Genomic DNA, 21,638 nt, shown 5'->3' with positions numbered 1-21,638 from the left:
ACACTTAAATGTCAAAATATCCCAGTGCACTCAAACTCCAAATTATGCATGCATCAATTATGCATGTAGAGTGTTAACATGCACACGCAGCAGGGACTGCATACATAACCACACATACCAGAGCTAGCAAATGCAGTAAACTGTGTGCCAGATGTCCCTGAAATTTACAAAGACCCAAGAACCTAAAATGACAGTTAGCTCCATAAGCCCTCTAAAAGAAAAAAAGAAAAAATACAAAAGAACCTCAAGCAGAAGGAAGTGGCTATGTTTTTTTTCTGTGCACTCGAGCCGAGGGTGGGGGAGATTTATCAAAGCATTTTATGCTGGGCAGGTTCATGTAAGTCTGAGTTCCTCAAGGGTTGGCTTTAGAAGCTGTTAGGAAAATTCATTGCCATGCAGGAGTCAGGGGACTGGTTTTTATTCCGCTGGAAATTGTTAATGGGGACTGCATTAGCGGCCCCTTATCGCTTTGCCTGATAGAGAGACAGCAGGTTCACCCAAGCAATTCTGGAACCCTGATCACTGCCAATTAGGGGAGCATTATCTGGCTGACATAATCAAGTGAGTATAAATATATTTTTGTGATTAGAATGGGGAAGGAAGACAGCAGAAAGATTGAGGCAGAAGCTGCCTGGCTCCAGCTTGTATCAAACTCAGCGTGTCTGTCACTGGGTGTTCAGTAAAAGCCGTCACTGGCTTTCTAAGGTGGAAGACACAGTTCAGAATTCAGGACTAGAATTGTTTTTCCCAGAAGGGGCCCTGTCTGTCCTTAAATTTCCGGCTCTCTTCCCTTTTTTCATATTTGCTTCTGCAAAAGCTGAATAGAGAAGAGAAACCAGATGCCACACTGATCACATTTTAATTTTGCCCTGTCGGCTATGCCGCCCCCACTTAGTTTACCTGCAATTCAAAGTGATTGCGGGGAATATGACAGAACTCTCCACCTTCTCTGCCTGCCTGGGTGTGCAAGTCTGTCTGGCATGGGGTCTGTCTCATTGTGGACTTGTGGGACTTTCGTGGGAATATCTGTGATGTGTCTCGGAGCTGGGGTTGAAAGACCCCGATAAAAATAGTCCCCTGCAGTGGACTAGATATGGAAGGAATTTCTCACATTCCAACAGCTAAAAAAGGAGGGCGGGTGTTTAAGTCCCATCTGATGGCATTCTTGTCTAACTGAAGAGTGGGGTCTGTTTAAGCATCTGCACAGATTTCAAAATGCAGGCAGCATCTATTCATCCCCAAACAAATGGCCACATCACATTATTATAGGAGTGGTCAACAACTGAATTTCAACTCAGGGTTGAATTTGAACTCTGGTCAATGCAGTACCATTCCATTAAGCTGTCACCCTTGACTATCTGATAACAGCAGTAATAGAGCTGAGTTGATTTTAGCTACTTTCCTCAGCCCTCATGTATTCTGCTCTGTTCCTCACTCAAGGGTTGGAGATGCTGCCCACTGGCTACAACAGAGAAGGAGCCCCCTTTTCTGGATCCTGTTCCCTTTAGTTTGTCTTCACAACTTCAAATTGCTCTCAGCCTGTCTTCTTGAATATTTCAAAAACTACTTTCTTATTGATAGCACAGATGTAATACCCGGCCATATAAGATAAGGTGGGGATACACAAAATAAATAAGGGACTCGTGTAGGAGAAATGTCATTTGTAGAGACCATTCAACCTAAAGATGCCTGACCACTCTTATTCAGCGTGTTCCTGCTAAATGTTTCCTTCTTCAGCTGCTCAAACATTGTGAGGCCAAACTCTTTTCTCCTAGCCAGCAGAAATAAGTATTTCCTTTGCCTTTCAGATCATGATGGACAAAACGCTTCTTTTTTTCTATCTTCTATCTCTTGCCAGCTTTATTGTTTTTGGAGAACTAGAACTCATTTATCTCCAAGGGAGAAAGAAAGTCATTCCATATTTACCCGTTAACAAGTCACCACCTACAGTGAAAATACAGAGGAACTCTCTCACTCTGTAAATGGGGTTATTTGTCTTGGCTGAACCTTGGCTGATGGACAGCCACTGTTCCCTTTAAATTGGCTTAATTTTCTCTTGTTGGTTTTTGTTGCCTTATAGCAAAGAGAATTCTTGGTTCTTTGTTTGATTCTGCTTTTGAGGAATGGGCCTGTCTCCTCTTAGTTGTTTGTGTTATGAGCTGGTTGGATTAAACTCCTAACATTTATTGAGTTGCCTATTGTGTTTGGTGCAGTGGGTTCCTCTGAAATCCTCTCTGCTTGAAAGTTGGATGAAGTCACTAATCTGAATGCTAACTCTCTTCTAATCCATTGTTTTTCTGCTGTGTAGATGGGGGCATGAAATAGTCATCGACCAAAAGATAGTGGGATGTCATAAACTGAGCTTGAGTTCTGTAGTCAGTGAGACCTAGGTTGTACGGCATTGTAGTCTTGGGTACCTTGCTTCTCTCTTTTGAGTCACACATTCTTTGTTATAAGTGCTGATGGGAACAACAGAACAGTCCGTTCTTCTTTGCTGTTCTCCATAATGAGATAAAGCCAGACAGAGAGTGAAGAGCCTGGCCTAATTACATGGTACAAATTACATATGGCTGTAAGAAAGTATTTTTGGCCTGAGCATTTAGGTGGCATTTAATGTTTTATTTGATGCATGTCACTTAGTTAAGAAGTTAATTTAACCTCTTAAACACACACAAAGCTCTTGATCTGGTTGGACATTACATCTTACATAATTTTTACTCTTTTTATTCAAGATATTTCTTGCTATGACATGGTAAAAGAGAATATAGCAATCTAATTAATAATATTGTACCGATGTCATTTTCCTGGTTTTGATATTGTACTGTGGTGATGTAAGATGTCACCATCAGAGGCAGCAGGAAAAAGAGTACAGGGGAACTTTCTGTACTGTTTTTGCTATTTCTTGTGGGTTTATTATTATTTCAAAATAAAAAAAAATAATGAGAGAGAAAGAATATAAATGGGGCTGCAATTAGGAGATGATTAGTTTTAGTCCCTGACTGGACACATATTTACATTTATTTACTTCGTCCCCCCTTTTCACATATAAACTTTGTGAACAGTCAGATATAAGAGCTAGGGCTCGTTTTTCTATAGAACAGAAGAAAGAAGTAGAATGAGCCAAGAGAACCCCTGCCAACAACAGATTAGAACTCCTACTTCCTGCCTCTTTCCACCCCCTTTACCTACACAAATTTACCGGCTACATCCACACCCACCGGTCCTCCTTCCTTCCCATTCAAGGGGAGATGCCTCACCTGCTGCTACAAATGAACTCTTTCACCTGCACAAGGCATCTATCCCTTCCTGCTGAGATCCTTCTTACCTAGGGTTTTAACAACCACTTGCATGAGAATAGCTCTCATATTTATATGTCTACTCAGAAGTTTTTTGCTGAGATCCACACCTACATACTCACCCTGACTGGGAATCTCTACCTAGATGGTTCACATTTCAAATTCCTTCCTATTTATCTTTTCTTACTATATTCCTTTATCTCTGAAAATGTTGCCATCTACTTTATTGCTCACAGAAGAAATATGAGAGCTATTCCTAAACCCATGCTGCCCAATATGCAGCCTGTAGCCACGTGTGCTATTAAGTACTTCAGATGTGGCTGGTCCAAGTTGAAATGTGCAATAAGTATAAAATACACACCAGACTTGGTTCAGAAAAAAGAATGCAAAGTAGTTCAGTAATATTTTACACTGATTTCATGCTGAAATGATAATATTTTGGATATATTGGGTCGAATAGAACAAACTACTTGTTGTCGTTGTTGTTAATCCTCACCTGAGGATATTTTTCCATTGATTTTTAGATAGAGTGGAAGGGAGGGAAGGAGAGAGAAACATCAATGTGAGAGAGACATATTGATTGGTTGCCTCCCACTCAACCCAGATCAGGACTGGGGATCGAACCTGCAACTCAGGTATATGCCCTTGATTGAGAATCAAACCCGAACCTGGGACCCTTCAGTCCTCGGGCCAACATTTTAACCACTGAGCCAAACCAGCCAAGGCTAAATAAAACAAATTATTAAAAATTTGTTTTTGCTTTTTAATGTGCTACTAGAATATTTAAAATTACTTGTGTGGCTTGCATTGTATTTCTATTGGATAATGCTACTCTAGACTTACCTGCCTTTTAGCCACTCCCAGTTGGCCAAGAAGTCACAGTGATTCTCTCTAGTCAAGACAAAGGACAATATTAGTTAAGTGCACAGGCTGAATTTGAATCCTGGCTCCACATTTTTTATTCCTGTGAACCTGGGCATGTATTTAATAACCTCTTTGAGCCTCAGTTTCCTCGTCTGTCAGAGGCATATAAAAATAGTTCTTACTCTTCGGGTTCTTGCAAGCATAAAATGAGATATGTGGAAAACACTTGGTATGGAGATAAAAGCATGTGTAAAGGCTCAATGTCAAGTGAAAGAGCATGATCTCTCATTATCATATTTCAGGTCTTCATCATTTCTAACCAACTACTTATAATAGTTTCTCTGTGTCCAGTTCACCCTGTCCTCCAATCCCTTATACTGCCACCAGATTAAACACTTCCTAATGCAAATGTTATAAAAATATTTAGTTATTCCCTATCACCTTTGGGATAAAGTTCAAAGTCCTTAGCATGCTATGCAGGGTTCTCCATGGCCTGCCCTCACCCAAATCACCAGTCCCAACCCCTGACAGTCCACGATAGCCACAATGAACCAACTGAGCTCCCCAACTCCTGTTTGCGTGTACCATTCTCTTTGTGATGTACATACCCTGTATGTGTCTGCAAGACTGAGTTTATTTGTCACCTCATTTGGGAAGCTTCCCTGGTCCTTCCTGCACCTATGCCCCTCCCAAGCTGGATTAGGAACAACTCCTTTGGGCTCCTCAATCACTTGAGGTTTGGCTCCATCATCACACTGATCTCACTTGTCTGGTCAACTTGTCTGTCTTTCCTACAAGGCTGCGAGCCAGCTGAGGCCTATAGTGGGCTCCCTAGTGTACTCTGGATCTCCTAGACCACTGCTGAGCACAGTGCCTGGCACAAGGTAGGGCCTAGTAAATGTTTGTTGAGTGAATGCATCAAGTATATAGAATATACTACTGAGAGAGATAAGGAGCTTGAGAGCCCAGTGGAGTCAAGCAGCAGAAGACTAGCTTCTTGGCCATGCAGACAGAGTGGAAGAGAGAGAAAAGAATCTGGGCAAGGAGTCAGTAATGGAGGATTTGAAGTGAAAGACTATAAAAAAAGAAAAAATCATGAAAAAAGTAGAACCACATTTGGTACTGCTGGTGGTTTAGTAACTTCCTCTACAATAGTTCCAGGAAGAGACAGGCTCTAGGAAGGCACAGATCATATAAACTTGCAGGAGTGGGGAACCTTTTTTCTGCTAAGGGCCATTTGGATATTTATAACATCATTCGAGGGCCATACAACATTATCAACTTAAAAATTAGCCTACTATATTTGTTCAGGCTAATTTGGTGAGGTGTGTGATGTTAGCTGGTATTGATTTTGTGGTCCTTTTATGGGCCACAGGCCAGACGTTCCCCACCCCTGGAAAAAAGAAGGACAAGGTATCAGCAACCAGTGTGAGGATCATTTGTCACCAGGACTGGATGCATGGTGATACAAGTAAATGTCAACCTGGTGACTACGTGATGGGACTAATAATTTACTGGGGCTGCTGCCTAGGAATTTTTTATTGTGGTGCAAATGCCAAGCATGGAAAAATTTGACAAGTTATAGATATGAGAAAGCAGATAGTGAATTAGAGAATAACGATGTGAAATGCCAGAATAATCACAAGAGGAGTGTCTGAATATGTAAAGGGCTTAGAGGACTCCTGCTTTACCACAAGTTTGGATTAAAAGAAAATTTACTTACAAAAACAGAAATTTTAATATATAAAGCTCACTTACCAAAACCCATAATATTCCAGAATGCACACTGGTAAAAGGATGCCTTTTGACCTACACAATATTAAAAAGAGCAGATAATACAAGAAAGGTAGATAAAAGCAGTAGGACATTTTGAAGCTCATAGGATATATGAATGAGAAAATACGTACTTCTGCGTGCAGACCATAACCTTCACAAGAACATCTAAGGGCTTCATTCTGAGCCCTCAGGTCTCACTCCACAGGTCAGCCCACGCCCCAGTTTTTATTAAGAGATCTTGTGGGACAAGCATTGTGTGAGGGGAATGGGGCAGCAGAGAAAATCAAGCTGAGACGACAAAAAGATGAAATGATTCCTTGCCATTGTTCTTAACACTGAAATTTCCTTGGAGAGGGTAACAATTTGAGATATACTAGAAAACAATTTGTTGTTTATCTGAATTCAGTTTGAACTGGGCATGCCTTGATGAGGTATGCACTTTCTCCTTCATGCCTCCTGAGCCACAGTGTGTCTCAGTCATTAGCTGTTGGTGCTAACGGAGCAGTAGGTAACAGTACTGGGTGCCTACTATGCGCCAGGCACCATGCTAAGTGGTTTAGATGGCTATTTCCCATATTCTTCACAAAACCACTATGAGGCAGGCACTATTAGTATTCCTGTTTTAAAGATGAGGAAACTGAGGCTCAGAGGATTAAATAATTTGCTCAGGGTCACCCAAACAGCAAGCTAGTGGTAGAGCCAGGATTTGAACTCTGGCAGCCTGACTCCAAAAGCCCGTGTGCCTGCCCACCTCATTTGACATGGCCACAGCACCAAGCCAGGGGTAGATACATTGAGTCCTCCAGAAGAATAAAAGAGCAGGAGCACAGGGTGTGATGGGCAGCCCCTGAAGAAGGCCTTGAAAGAGCAATTGAAGTTAGACCAGATGCCTCTGTTTAAGTTAGAAAAGTGTGCCCCTAACTTTAGACAGATGCAGCCCCATACCAGACTCACAGCTTGATTAGAAGAGCACCAGATGGACTTTGACCCACTGCAGTCTCAGCCAGGGCCCTTGTACAGTGAGCAATCTGCTTGGCTGTGCACAGCAGCCTGAGTTAGATGGCAGAAGAAAAGCCAGCGCGAGAGGCAAACATGCAGATGGGGCACTTAGAGAATAATGAGAAACCATTTACTAAAGTACATTGCATGGGGTCTGTGGTTTTCTGAGGTCAGTTTTAAGAGACAGGATGAGGGGAGATTTCTGAAGTCCTGAAATGACAACAGGAGAGTCTCAAGTGGATCTGGGAGGTAGTGGATCGAATGGGAAGATGACTCCAAGAAAGTGTCTGTCAGAAAGTTTCCACACACAGGGGCCTTTGTTTCGTCAAGCAGGAGGGATAGGGTGGAGGCAGAATGAGGTATGGTAGGTAAGGTGACAGCAGCCTATTTAAAAGACATCAAAAGGAAACTCAGTAGCCTGGAAAAGAGGGCAAGGGGTAGGGAACAGAAAACACAAACGAGGGAAAATGAATGAGAAGATGAATTTGTCCCACTTTGCATTTTTCCAAGTATGGCCCTGAGGGAAGAATGACCCTGTCCTAGTTTATTTTCTTTTCCTAGACTGTAGACAGGCATATAAGGAAAGGGCCGCAGGCACAGCATGGTCATTTTAGCAAGGCATTTGGTTACACTTTTCATGACTTGCTTATGATCACACAGCTGGTAAAGGAAGGAGTCAGGATTCAGACCCAACTCTGCCTGACTCCAAAGCCCATGTTCTATTTATTATAGAGTAAAGAACCGAAAGGCATTAAGTTTGCTTATGAAAAAGAGTTGAGCCCTGGCTGATTTGGCTCAGCATTTAGAGCCTCAGCCTGAGGACAAAAGAGTGGCAGGTTCAATTCTGGTCAAGGACACCTATTGATGTATCTCTCTCACAAATCGATGTCTCTCTCTCTCTCTCTCTCCATTCTTCCCTCCCTTCCACTCTCTCTAAAAATCAATGGAAAAATATCCTTGGATGAGGATTAGCAATAAAAAATAAAAAATAAAGTTGGAAGAGATATCCAGAGGGCAGGAATACAAATCCATGCCCAAAAGAATTGTGACTGTGGGAAGAAACTGCCAATGAGGGAGGACAAAAAAAAAGATGAACGTCAAAAAGATTAAATGTGAGCCTCACATTTTGGTTCCCAGAAATCCCTGCAGAAGTGAAGAGGCCTGGCTAGACCCCTATTCACGGTGGGAAACAGTTGTGGTTTTGTCACAGATGTTGTTGTTGAACTCTAGCAGCCAACAGTTAACACATCATTAAAAATCTACTCTACAGTCCTGGTCGGTTTTATTCAGGAGTTAGAGCATTGGCTTTAGGATTAAAGGGCTGCAGGTTCGATTCCTGGTCAAGGGGATGTACCTGGGTTGCGGGTTCAATTCCGGGCCCTGGTCAGGGTCATGCAGGAGGCAACCAATTGATGTGTCTCTCTCACATTGATATTTCTTTCCCTCCCTCACTTCTGCTCTCTCTAAAAATCAATGGAAAAATATCCTCTGGTGAGGATTAACAAAACAAACAAACAAACAAATCTACTATACAGATAAAGTAATTAAATAGCCCTATTCTACTCAGTCCAGCTCAGACCACACCTTGAACACTGGGTTCAATTCTAAGTAACACATTTTGAGAAGAACATTGACAAACTGTGATGTGACCTGAGGAGAATGACCAGAGAGCAAGGAGTCTGAACCTTGTCATAGGGAAGATTGTAGATGACCCTGGGGACATACAAACTTATAAATAAGAAATTGGGACTTCGTCTTCATATATTCAATGTTTTTATTTCCTAGGGCAGAATTTTTACTGAAAATTATAGTGAGACATTTTGATTCACTATAACAACTTCCAGTTCCATCTTCCTGTGCCCATTCTCTGACATCTCAACAAATTAAGGGCCCTGGCCGGTTTGGCTCAGTGGCTGGAGCGTCAGCCTGTGGTACAGAGAGACCCGGGTTCGGTTCCCGCTAAGGGCACGTACCTCGGTTGCAGTTTGTCCCTGGCCCTGGTTGGTCGTGCGGGTGGCAGCCACTCGATGTGTCCCTTCACATCGATGTTTCTCTCTTCCTCTCTCTCCCTCCCGCTCTATCTGAACAAAAAATGGAAAAATGTCCTCGGGTGAGGATAAAAAAAAACAAACAAAAAACAAATTAAGGAAAGACTGGACCAATTTTCAGGGTCACTTCCAACTCTGAGAACCTAAGATTTAGGGCCCTACTTGAACAAAACTGGCAATTAAAAAAAGAACTACTTTAGCCCTGGCTAGTTTTGCTCAGCGTTTAGAGCATCAGCCCTCAGACCAAAGAGTCGTGGGTTCAATTCCAGTCAAGGGCACGTACCTCAGTTGTGGTTGAGTCCCCAGCCCTGCTCAGGGTCATGTGGGAGGCAACCAGTTAATGTGTGTCTCTCACATCAATGTTTTTCTCTCTCTCTCTCTCTCCCTCTCACTCTATCTGAAGATAAATGGGAAAAATATCCTCAGATGAGGATTTAAAAAAGAGAGAGAGAGAGAGAACTACTTTAAACAAGGCAAATACAGCCCTGGCCGGTTTGGCTCAGTGGTTAGAGCGTCCACCTGCGGTCCGGAGAGACCCGGGTTCGGTTCCCGCTAAGGGCATGTACCTCGGTTGCAGTTTGTCCCTGGCCCTGGTTGGTCGTGCGGGTGGCAGCCACTCAATGTGTCCCTTTCACATCGATGTTGCCCTCTCTCTCTCTTCCTCTCTCTCCCTCCTACTCTATCTGTACAAAAAATGGAAAAATGTCCTCGGATGAGGATTAAAAAATAAATAAATAAATAAAATAAAATAAAATATTTTAAAAAAATAATAAAAATAAAAATAAACAAGGCAAATACAGGTGTTTAAGCAAACTCAGATTAAGACCTAAATTTCCACTGGATAGAAGTGATTTGCACTACCATTCCTCTTATTAGCAGCTTTTAAGTGCCTTTATGGGGTGATTTAATATATAAAAATGTAATTATCATCAACTTTTCAAAATAGACATATCAAATTAAGCAAGGTGAGCTATTACATAAGTTAGTATCCATTTTGCAAGTTTTATGACCAGTGAGCTGAAAAATGACCCGCATTTCAATAAGAAATGGGGGCTTGGGAATATAAGTAAAAATGATAAGAAGACTCAAGTAGTTGTGGTCATGCAGTCATCTACCCTTCTGAGTTTTGCCCAAGTAAGAATTAAGGCAGCACAGACAGTGAGGGGAAGGAGAAAGGATGCTGAGCGTATTTGCAGCAGTTGAGAATGATATTGCAGCCCTGGTGAGGACAAAACAAGACCATGGAGGCTTTCAAATTTATGATAAATGAGCCACGCTTCCAAATCAATAAAAACAAAAATGAAGTGAACAGAAGGGGAGAAAAGGAAAAGAGAACATAAAGGCACCATAATATCCTGGTGATACATTTGAGGAGAAATCGTGATGCGAATAGAAAATAGGAAGTGAAAAAATAAATGAAGCCTGAGATTTGTAAAATGTCTGTCTGTCTTTCTGTCTCCTTCTTGCCCTCCACGCACACCCACCACTATCCCTCGCACCGTTCTTATAGGGCTCATTAGATAATCTCTGATTCTGGGTAGGTATTTGTAATACTTCATTGATGTTGGGGTTTTGACAGCAGGATTCGTGGTGTCTCTGTAGACAGTTGCCATCGCTTTAGGAAACAATAAGGATAAGACGAGGAAGTGGCATGTGATCTGTCAATTTCGCAGCAGAGTGGGGCTAGAAGAAACATCTCCAGCAGGGTTGGTGGGCTCTTTCTGTTTCACTTTTGTGGTTGTGTTGGATTGATGTTTTCTTATGGTGTCATTTAACTAAGAAAAGTGGATGAGATTGAAAAACAAAAGCATTTTACTTTATTATTATTATTAATTTTTTAAAATATGCTTTTATTGATTTTTTTACAAAGAAAGGAAGGGAGAGAGATAGAAACATCCATGTGAAGGAGAAACATCGATCAGCTACCTCTTGCACACCCTCTACTGGGGACTGAGCCGGCAACTGGGGCATGTGCCCTGACTGGGAATTGAGCAGGGACCTCTCAGTCCATGGGGCGATGCTCAGTCCTCTGAGCCACACTGGCCAGCAACAAAAGCATTTTAGATACACATTTTTCTTCTAATGAGATTCAAGGTAAGTGAGTAGTGTTTTGAGGATAAATAAAAAGAACTTGAAAAAAATGAGAATATATTGTGGGAACATTTAATGGTAAGAAAGGTTAGAAAACAGAGAGAGAGAACACTGAACAGAAAGGAAAGGAAAAGAACAGAACAGTAGCTTGTAAGTTTAAAGTTTATTGTAAGATTGTTTTCCATTTCTCCAGTTGCCCTAAAGCACATGATTGCCTGGTCTGAGGTCAGCCAAGTTTATTGCAGTCTTTGCCTCTTTGACCAAGGAGTAATGGACTTGAATTTTGTGAGTATGTGACAATTGTTGCCATCAATTGCTTGGCTGAAGGACAGTTGCCCAAGAAGGTTCAGGTTGCCCTAAGCTAGATAGTAATTACCCCCAAACTAGTGCAGGACTTGCATCATTTTGCTGGGACTGGCAGAGGCGCATAGTGAAGTGGGGAGCACAGCCTCAGGAGCCAGCGGACAGGTACTCTGGGCTCTTGCCTCAGTTTCTCAGCTATAAAATGTGAATGGTAATAACGCTAATAATCCAGGTCGCAAAGGGGGACTTTTGTGAAGCCCTTGGCATGTGATAGACCATATCAATAAGTGGAACTTAGTCTTCGCTGGTTGTTTCTAGACTTAGGTGAGGCTTGGTCCTATGCTCTCCCAACATGGCTGCCCCAGGGCTTCCTGTTTAAAGACAGCTACTCAGTGACTGAGCTCTGGACCCATAGCAAGGTTTAGAAGCCAAATCACTTTTATTTCTGAACTGTCCATTTCTCAACTTCCCTTTGGTTAGTGACATCTTTTCTCTTTATTCACTGGATTGTCTTGATTACAAGAGCATTGTACCTTCCCATGACTTTGCAGCCAGGGCTCTGCGGTGAGGAGAGAGAAGCTAGCACTAGCCCAGGGTGCATGAGGGAAAACGGGGACTTCAAAAGCTGAAAAGGAGTACTGTATATGCTTGGTGGATGTGTACTTTTAAAAAAGAGTTTTGAAATTTTTTTCTTTACGAGAAAGGATGTTAGGTAGCAGAGATGCAAAGATGCTTTAGAGAAAGACGCTAAACTGTGGATCACCAATGAAGAGCCGAGCCTTCCCCATCCATCCTCCTCCCTGCAAAGCTGTGGGGTGAGGATTATGATCTGGATTCTTGATGAGGAAACTGAGGCACAGAGAAGTTAAGTTTCCCCAGCTATCAAGTAAGCCCTGAGATTTGAAACCAGGTCTCTGACATCCAGGCCCCACAAACATCCACAGCTGCTAGCAACCTCACCATGCAGAGAGCGACAGGTTAGGAAGAAAAGGACAGAACATGTACATTACACTTAAAGAAACAGATCTTTTTCTTACAAAAAGTTTGAGGACAAATAAGATTTTATGTGACATGCTTTGAACTTAGAAAAAGTTATGTTTCATAAGCCAGACTGGTGTTGATTAAAGAAGAATGAGGTAACAAATAATTAGAAGAAGGAATATAATATTATATGTCAACTAGGCTTTAACAAAAAAATAATTTTTTAAAAAATCAGAAAAAGGAAAAGCAAATGACCCTTCATCTGGGCATCACTCGATTTACAAAGTTAGGAAGGGGTGGGGACATGCACAGGGTCAGTCTCCTGATTTGTTTTCTTCCTTTTTCTGTTCCTTCTCCTCACTGTCCTGCCCCTCCCCCCAAAAAAACCCTTAAGCAGGAAAAGAGGAGCTAATTTACAAAGAGGAAAGCATCCTTGAGACCAGTGGAAACTCCCTAATCCACAGTGACAGAGAGGGACCTGCAGAACAGCAAGTTGACTAAATCAGGATGTACAGGATTTAGAGGGGCTCCTCAATTGTGTAAAGTTTGTTTGTAAGTCTTTGCAATACCTAGAAACTAAGAGCCTTCTAGCTGGAGAGATGGTCCCCATTGGGAAAATAGGAAGAAATCTCAAGGCAAGGCCAAAGGCTGGGACTGAAACCCTAAGAGGTTGGCAGAGTGTCGTCAGGAGGCACATTGGTAGAGAGAGTCAGGTCAGGGTGTGTAAAGCCAGCCTCACCAAGGGGGCCTTTGGGCTGAGCCTAATGCCCAAGGAGAGAACAGCACACCTATCCTGCCCATATTTCCTATTTCACCTGAAAACCCCACTGCCCATTAGCTACCTGTCACCAGAAACAGCTCTGCACAGAAAGACAGGGAAGGCCCTGAGGCTTCCTTCATAGCCTCCTCCTGTGGTCTCCACGACTGGCATCAGCAGACCAGCTGCGAGGAACTGTGTTCTCACACAAGCTAGAATAGCATTTGAGGGTCTCTATTTTAGAGGAATTCAAGAACAAGCACAGTAAAAAAAAAAAAATATATATATATATATATATATATATATATATATATATATATGCCTTGTTAGACATTCAGGGAGAAGGTTAACATTTACAACATGGCCAACTGATTAAGAGGTCTCCTGTAAGCAGGGATTCTGCTAGTTTAGAATAGAGCAAAAATGTTGTCATATGAGAACCCAAAATGAGGAAAGGCCAGTCCTCATTCTCTTGGCCGTACTCAGACTTTTGCTTTTCTTATTTTCATTTTCTTTTCTAGAACAGATTTGTTTGGGTCTCTAGAAGACTATTTAAGCAGTAGCTGACAGGTAAATTAAAGGTAATTGTTCATCCTATGCTTACGAATTTTCAAGGTTAATGATTTGTGTTGAAACCCCTACTGTATTTTTTTCTTTTATCTGAACCCTGCAGGGGTGACTGGAGCCTTTCTGCCTCTGTTTGTCACCTTTTACCAGGCATTGGACAGAGGAACAGGGCACTGAAATAAACTAAGGCAGAAAGGCTCAGGCCACGGCCCTAAGGTTCAGACAAAAGAAAAACACACAGTCGGGGTTTCAACAGAAACATTAACCTAGACTCAAAATTAGGAGTGAAGAACCATTCACTTTGAGATGAACAGGGACCACCTTTTCAGGAAACTCAGAGGGAATTTAAGCATCAGGAAATGTGTAGGAGCAGATGGCTTCCAGTTCTTTTCCATCTAAGCAATTCTGTATTTTATGAGTTTTAGACTCTTTGAAATGTTAACATTTATATGCCTTCAAGTGCACAAAAGACAGTGAGGACAACTGGGAAAACTGTCTAGATAAAGATTGTGGGGACTCGAGATACAAAGAAAAGTTACAAGATGGAATCGACAGTTTGGGGTACACCATTGCCCTCTATTGGATTAAATAAATCAGACCCATAGTGTGGGTGTGAGTTTGCTGAGAAGTCAGGGCACCTTTGAGTGGGAAATTAATTGATTCTTGTAAACGGGTCTTATCTGCTTGCTGTCCCTTCCCCTAGGAACTCAATGACATTTGTAACTCTGATGACAGGTCGTTTATCATATGTTTGTTCACTCAGCAAACATGTACTAAGTGCCTACTAAGCACTGGCTAGGTATTGCAGGGTATCTAAAAATAAATAACTACAGCAGCTACTTTTAGCATTTATTGAATACCTACTGTGTGCCAAGGTCTTTATACACATTAACACACAACAAACACCCCCATGAAGTAAATGTGGTTACTCCTGTCTTATGGATGAAGAAACAGGGCAGTTGGGAAATTAATGGACTATCTGAAATTCAAATCCAGGTCCATTAACTCCTAAACCCATGCTCTGTTCACTAAGCTATAGCCCTTCTCAAGAAGTTTACAAACTATTAGGAGAGAGATATAAACGTCTATGCCAGGGACTGGCAAACTATGGACAGCAGGCCAAATTCAACCCATCACATATGTTTGAGCACAAGCAAAGATGATTTTTACATTAAAAAAAATTTTTTTTTTCTTTATCAATTTTAGAGAGAAAGGAAGGGAGAGAGAGAAACATCAATGAGAGAGAACATCGATCAGCCGCCTCTTGAATGTCCCCCATTTGGGATTGGGCCCACAACCTGGGCATGTGCCCTGACCAGGAATCGAACTGGTGACCTCTTGGTGCTTGAGTAGACGCTCAACCACTGAGCCACATCTGCCGGGCAAGATTTTTACATTTTTAAATGGTTGTGAAGAAAATCAGAAGACCAATAATATTGGTGGCATGTATAAAGTATATTTGGATTTGAGAATTTGTAAATACAGTTTTATTAGAATCCAGTTGCACCCATTCCTTTACTCTTCTCTCCTCTCTCGGGCTGCCTTCCCGACTACAACAGCAGTTGAGTGGTTGTGGCAGAGATGGTATAGGCTACAAAGGCAAAAATATTTTCTCTCTGGCCCTTACAGAAAAGTTTTGATGACTCCTAGTCTATTCTCAAAGTGAAATGCTATATATCAATAGGAGAGGTTTTTAAAAAGGGTTTTGAGAATTAAGAAGAGGGAAAGCTCATATTTCTTTAACTCAGGGTGTGAGGTGCTCTAAGGGTTATACAGGTGTGCTTGGTTTTAAGTCTCAATGGAGGAAAATCCAGACTTTAAAAGAGATAGATTAAAAGGTAGTGATTTGCATACCAAATTTTTCTTTTCACTTTGTAAAAGGATTCACCGCAGGGTTCTTTTATGGAATGAGCTTCCATATGTATGCTAATATGGCTCATTTACAAATACTATTCATAATAACTTTTCAAGAATGTATCTATTGTGTACAGTGAGGTTTAGCTATAATCATTTTTTCCCAGGCAGAGTAAGGTTTCCTACTTCTGAAAAGTCACTGAGCTGACCCATCAGTTCCAGAGGGCAGTAAATGCTCTGCCTCCTCCTTGTCTCCAGGAGGGGCTTTGCCTGACAAATAGAAAGGCTGTGGCTTCCAAGTGTTTGCCTTAGGTGAGGTTCACCGTGGCTGGTGTAACTGCACATTTTTAGTAAGCTTCTCTTTGTGCTATCGCCCAAATCCTAAAATGTTAACTCCTTACTATGCTATCACTTTATTTGATATGCAAGATGATATCATAAAATTTACATTTGTTGCTAATGTCCTGGTAAGTATGCTACAAGCAATACAGTTGATCCTTGAACAACTCAGGTTTGAATTGTGCCAGTTTACTTATACGTGGGTTTTTCTCAGTAAATACCTGCACTGTTTTTGATCCGAGGTGGGGAGTCCACGGATGTGGAGGGTCTACTTGTACGCATTGGTCTATGCCACTTTAGCAACCTCGGATTTTGGCATCTGTGGGAGACCTGGAACCAATCCCCCATGGATATACCAAGGGACAAATAAGCTTTCAGGGAGGCAAAAGTTATATGCAGGTTTTCAACTGTGTGCGGGGTCAGCACCTGTAACCCTCATATTGTTTAAGAGTCAACTGTACTTACAAAGAGCAGTGTTTCTCTCCCCATCCCTGCCCACAGTATTATCTTAACTGAATTACAACATAAACTGGGCAAGTCATATAATCTTCAAATTAGAACTCTTCCCAGAAAAATAGGAAGTGGGGTCACTGATTCAGTTCAGGGCCCAACTCCCTCTTTGGATGAATCCTGAGCCTGAATCCTCAAATAGCTTTCTGGTGTTACGCAGTCGCTCTTTTAAAGAGATGCATAAAGCAGAAACCTTGGCTATTCATAGCCAACTTAGGAGCTGAAATCTTTCAAGAGGTTTCTTGCCTGGTACCATTTTGATGGTAATTACGTGTTTCTGAGCATATCCACTTAATCTAACTTTCAATTAAGGATTTCTTTTTTCAATAAACATGTAGATTCACTTTAAATCAGTTTGGTACAAGATACAGATTAGTTTTGCAGTTTGAATGAACTCAAATAGAAATCTCAAAACAGCAGTGTCTACCTGTGCAACAAATATCTTAAGGTAAAACAAGGTATTTTGATAGAACTACATCTGCATGAAAAAATCAGACTTAAAAATCTAAAAAGGTTTCTAGATACCTTTTGGATTTTAAAAAACCCAGCCCTGGCCTGTATGATTCAGTGGTTAGAGCATTGGCCCACACACTAAAGGATCTCTGGTTCAATTCCAGTCAAGGGTACACACCTGGGTTGCAGATTCAATCCCCAGTGCCCCTCATTGGGGTGAATACGGGAGGCAACCAATTCATGTTTCATCTCTCTCTCTCTCTCTCTCTCTCTCTCTCTCTCTCTCTCTCTCTCTCTCTCTCCCCCCCCTCCCTTTCCCTTTCCCTCTCTCTCCCTCCCCTGCCTCCCTTCCACTCTATCTAAAAAAATAAAAATTAAAAAAAAAATCAATGGAAAGAATATATTTGGTGAGGATTAACAAAAAATAAAAATAAAAGAACCCAGATTTATTAATGCTTCTGATATTAAATTGCTAAAGGAAGGGGGGGGGCTATAAGTTCTGTTGTAAGGACTCTTCTTGCAAAAACTAACTAATTTCATATTATATGATTTTGTTGTTAGAGTGGTATTGGAAATTACAGGAGATGCTTCATCAGCTACATTTTCACAAAAAGTGCTATATGTGTTGACATTATGTGTGACAAGGTATTCATAGCTAGGTAAATGACATCAATTAAGGATGGATAATTTTAAAGAACTGTCTCATGGCTTTTGTTTTCATACTCTGTGGTGACTATATTTTAGAAGTAGGTAAGCTTTCCTGGTATATAGTCTGAATATTTTTTCAGGTTTTTTGGTGTTAAAGAAGCTTGAATGGAAATGCAAGGTCAGAGAAAACCGTGCCTGGGGAAGTCCTGTGCGGTGTTGCCCTGTGCTGCGGCAGATCTCTGTCGCAGGCTGCTAATGGATATTATGTGCAATTTGTAAAGGGGGAAGCGAGACAGATGCAGAGGGCTGGTGAGGAGCACGGTAGCATGAGGGGCAGGGACTCTGCTTGGTTCTGAGGTGGGATTCCTGGACAAAGGAGGGCGGCCACTGGGCGTGGCTTGCCTGCCCCTGGATACTGTCACTTCTCATTCACACTCTATGGCAGGTAGCATTTCAGCCATTTCTAAAGCTGATCACTGGCAGGAAGCATACATTTAATCCATCTGGGAGGTTCTCTGAAGGGGTGGCTCTGTCTTCATCTCCTGGTGAGGTCGGAAGCACTGTTACTGCAGACAGCATCGAGAAGGTGCGCTGCATTCTTGAAATCTAGAGACAGCTTCTCTCTTTCTGTCTGTTTCTCTCCTCTTTTCTCTCACAAGTATTGCTGCCATCTTTTTATCTCCATCATATCTATATCTATATCTATATCTATATCTATATCTATATCTATATCTATATCTTCTATCTGTCCATCTAGTTTTGTTTGTTTCCCAGATGCAGTATGCAGTGATGGTAGGTACAGATTATAAAATGAATAGATAAATACTGAATAAACTGCATTAGTTCAGTTTTCTTTTTCCCTGGCAGCAATTTTAAACTTCTCAAAACTAATGGCTATAGAAGAATGGGATATAAATTTTCCACATTTCTATAATCAAACATAGACTGCCCCTTAGAGGGGTGACACATTTACCATCCTTTGCTCTTAGGGAAGCAGAGGATGGTAAATTCAAGGGAAGAACTTGCAAACCCCTGTGATTGAACAAAAACAGAGCATACCCTACTCTACCCTGAAATCTTCTTCCTCCCAAATAGCATCTGAACAGATTTCATTTCACAAATGGAAATGGGATGCAAACAAATTTTTTCAAAGTGATTTCATGAAGAGCGGGCCTATCTAATTGGGTTTTTTGAGCCAGGATTAATATTATAAGCTAGGGAGCTCTGTGATGTGCCTGTGTCTTTGGCTTTTCCATACCACCTGCCTCCTGGGGGAAGGCAACGTGCCGCTATTCAGGCAGTTCTACTTCTGCCTCAGCCTCTCACCGAAGTGACTTACAGCCAGCCTGGCCCAAGGCCTGATCCGAGTTATATGTAATGTAAGAAAGCTCTCCCCAAGCTCAAGGTCATATCCAGAGCATGCCTTGAATATTCTTTTCATCTCTAATTTATGTGACTTTCTAATATGTTTAGCATTTGCACTTTCTTTGTCTCCATCCTGCTTATTAAGGTAAATTTGCATAGAAATGAGATCTTGGTTTTCAGGACCATTCACCTGACACTTGATCTCCTGAAATGACCAGTGTCTACTCTTGATACCATGAGGGTGACCCACAGCCACCACATCTTAATGTGGTGCCAACTAGAGGCAAGGCCTTAATTAGGGGAAGCTTTGCATGTTAAAGTAATGGGGTGAATCAAATCAGGAAAGACATTTAGCATTCACTAAGGAGGGCAGAATAAGCCTTCCTGTTGAGTGGGTCATCCTAGGCCACAAAAATTTTAATTTGCCTTAGATGGACAGATTTTGAAGAAAGTGTACAAAAAGTATACTTGTTGCGGGGGGAGGGATAGTTTTGGCTTGTGATAGAGCTCAGAGAGTTAGTGATGATGACATTTTACTCTGGCTCTTGAAATATTTTTTGCTTAATACCTTTCTTTGGGATTGGTAAAACTCATCTCTACAAATTGCCTTTGGATGACCAAGCAAATGTGGAAAATCAAAGAAATGAACCCCTTGCTATCACCACTGTTGCAGTTGGCTTTAATCCCCTGATTGTGGCCGGTGCACCCTCCCACCCCCTGCAGCCACCTTCCTTATTTACCCAAATCTTGTCATTTAGGCAGAAATCCCCTCTGAGAGGACAATTGTAGTAGCAGTTTACCGGTTACTGAAAGTCAGTTAGGCTTGGGGGTTACCAACCTAAAAGGTTTCGGATTTAGGCAAATTTTGCAAAGCGTAAATTCCAAACAACAGCTTTCAAGACTGTGTCCTGACAGTAAGCCATCTTAGCAGAGGACCAAAGGATGTGAGGATCATGGAGAATAAACATCAAATTTCAATGAGAAAAGTTTCTAGGAGATGGGAAGAAAACTTATGCTGCTGTTAGCCAGGCTACCTTTGATGAGGATAAATTCATTCCATCAAATTATTTTAAAATAAAAATGCTACTTAGCTTTATAGTCGATAATATTTTGCTTCTGTTATTTAATTTCACATCCTTATTAGTTGAATATTATAACCCCATTTTATAGATGAGGAAACTGAGACTCCAAGAGGTTTAGTTACTTGCACCAAAGATCAGACAGCTATTCACCAACAAAATCAGGTTCCCACTGTCTCCTAGAACAAAAAGCAAAAACCTATATTTCATTTGTAGACTGACCTATTTATCTTTACACAGGTTTCATCTATTACTAGGAGGGGTCAATATTTTAACTCGGTTCAGAAGTATTAAAATTTCCAAATGTACTTGGCTTACACTATATTAATAAAATAAATAAGGAAGCTGACTAGTTGAGTCTCCCAACTCTAAAACCAGAATGCTTTCTACTCTCAAACCATGCAGAAGGACCCAAAGTTCCCCACTGGCCAATGCTGTAATTCTTTTGAATGACTCAGATGTAAAAGATGCAAGGTTAATTAACATTGCCTGGTTAAATATAGCTGCCAAAGGGGCAGCCTGGATTGTGTTTACAGAACAGTCTTTCCAGCCCTGGCCGGTCTGGCTCAGCGGTTAGAGCGTCGGCCTGCGGTCCAGAGAGACCCGGGTTCGGTTCCTGCTAAGGGCATGTACCTCGGTTGCAGTTTGTCCCCGGCCCTGGTTGGGTTGTGCGGGTGGCAGCCACTCCATGTGTCCCTTTCACTTCGATGTTTCTATCTCTCTCCCTCCCTTTCCCTCCCACTCTATCTGAACAAAAAATGGAAAAATGTCCTCGGGTGAGGGAAAAAAAAAAAAGAACAGTCTTTCCAGCCCCTTAGGCCTCAAGTTAGAGATGATAGCAAGTCTCCTTCCTTACCAACTGGAAATGGAGATGCCCCAGAAATGGTGCCTGGCCAGGACAGGCAAAGGGAGATGAAAGGAGAATCAGTCTCTGGTTTTCATTTCCTGCTCTTGGCTTCTGGGGACTCTGAGGGCGATGCCAGGAAGCGGGTCCTAAAGGCTCCAGCAGCTCTTCTAGAAAACAAAGTCCTCACAGTACGCCTACTCCTCCCTGTCTGGCCTGGAGATGGTGGACCACTCGCCGGCCCACCTACTGCTAAGACTGTTATGCAGCACTATCTGCTGTGCTACCCTTCTACTGGCAGAAAGAAACAATGACCACGTTCTTTTCCTTCCAGCTTCTTGTTACAATATGGAAGCCATCGCCAAGTTTGATTTCACTGCCTCAGGCGAGGATGAACTGAGCTTTCACACTGGAGATATTCTGAAGGTAGGTGATGTGGGGCCCAGGGGCACCCTAGGGAGTTTAGGTTACTCTGTCTGGTCACTGACTTGATCTAACAATACATGCCTTTGTTTCTTAAGAACTATACACGGTTCCTTTCAGAAAAAAAGAAGTTCATCTCAATCAAAAGCGTTCCACCTGAGCACCTGTATGCCAGCTACCAGGCCAGGTGATGGAAATCCAGTTGGCACAAGCTACCGTCCTTGTCCTGAGACACTCGTGGTCTCTGGAAGGGGAAACAAATCCATCCAAAGGGTTGTTGTAGATGTTCTTATCTAAGAGCCGGGGAGCACAGGTGAGGGAACAAGTGATCCCACCTTGAAAAATGGGTTTGTAGGCAATGTGGCAACATCAGTTGTTAGGATGTAATGAAGGTGAGTTGAGCTTTTAGCTAAAGCTCAGAAATGAGCAAGCCCATGTCGA

At 41.9% G+C, this 21,638-nt stretch overlaps 1 protein-coding gene across 4 annotated transcripts in view; it reads left to right on the top strand.

Moving 5' to 3' along the window:
* The window catches only part of GRAP2 (GRB2 related adaptor protein 2), a 68,615-nt gene that overhangs the window by 24,617 nt on the left and 22,360 nt on the right, over positions 1 to 21,638 (top strand). For 3 of the 4 annotated variants that reach the window (XM_036251661.1, XM_036251657.1, XM_036251658.1), the window contains one exon: positions 21,109 to 21,200. In XM_036251661.1, coding sequence (XP_036107554.1) covers positions 21,123 to 21,200 — 78 coding nt within the window. In that variant the 5' untranslated portion in view covers positions 21,109 to 21,122. Of the gene's footprint in view, positions 1 to 328; positions 562 to 21,108; positions 21,201 to 21,638 lie in introns of those variants that run through there. The other variant, XM_036251659.1, reaches the window with a different exon arrangement.

Source organism: Molossus molossus, unplaced genomic scaffold, assembly GCF_014108415.1.
Source record: "Molossus molossus isolate mMolMol1 unplaced genomic scaffold, mMolMol1.p scaffold_m16_p_10, whole genome shotgun sequence".
NCBI classification, from domain to species: domain Eukaryota; kingdom Metazoa; phylum Chordata; class Mammalia; order Chiroptera; family Molossidae; genus Molossus; species Molossus molossus.
The sequence above is the reverse complement of the archived record's forward strand: the minus strand, read 5'-3'. Positions and strand labels throughout refer to the sequence as shown.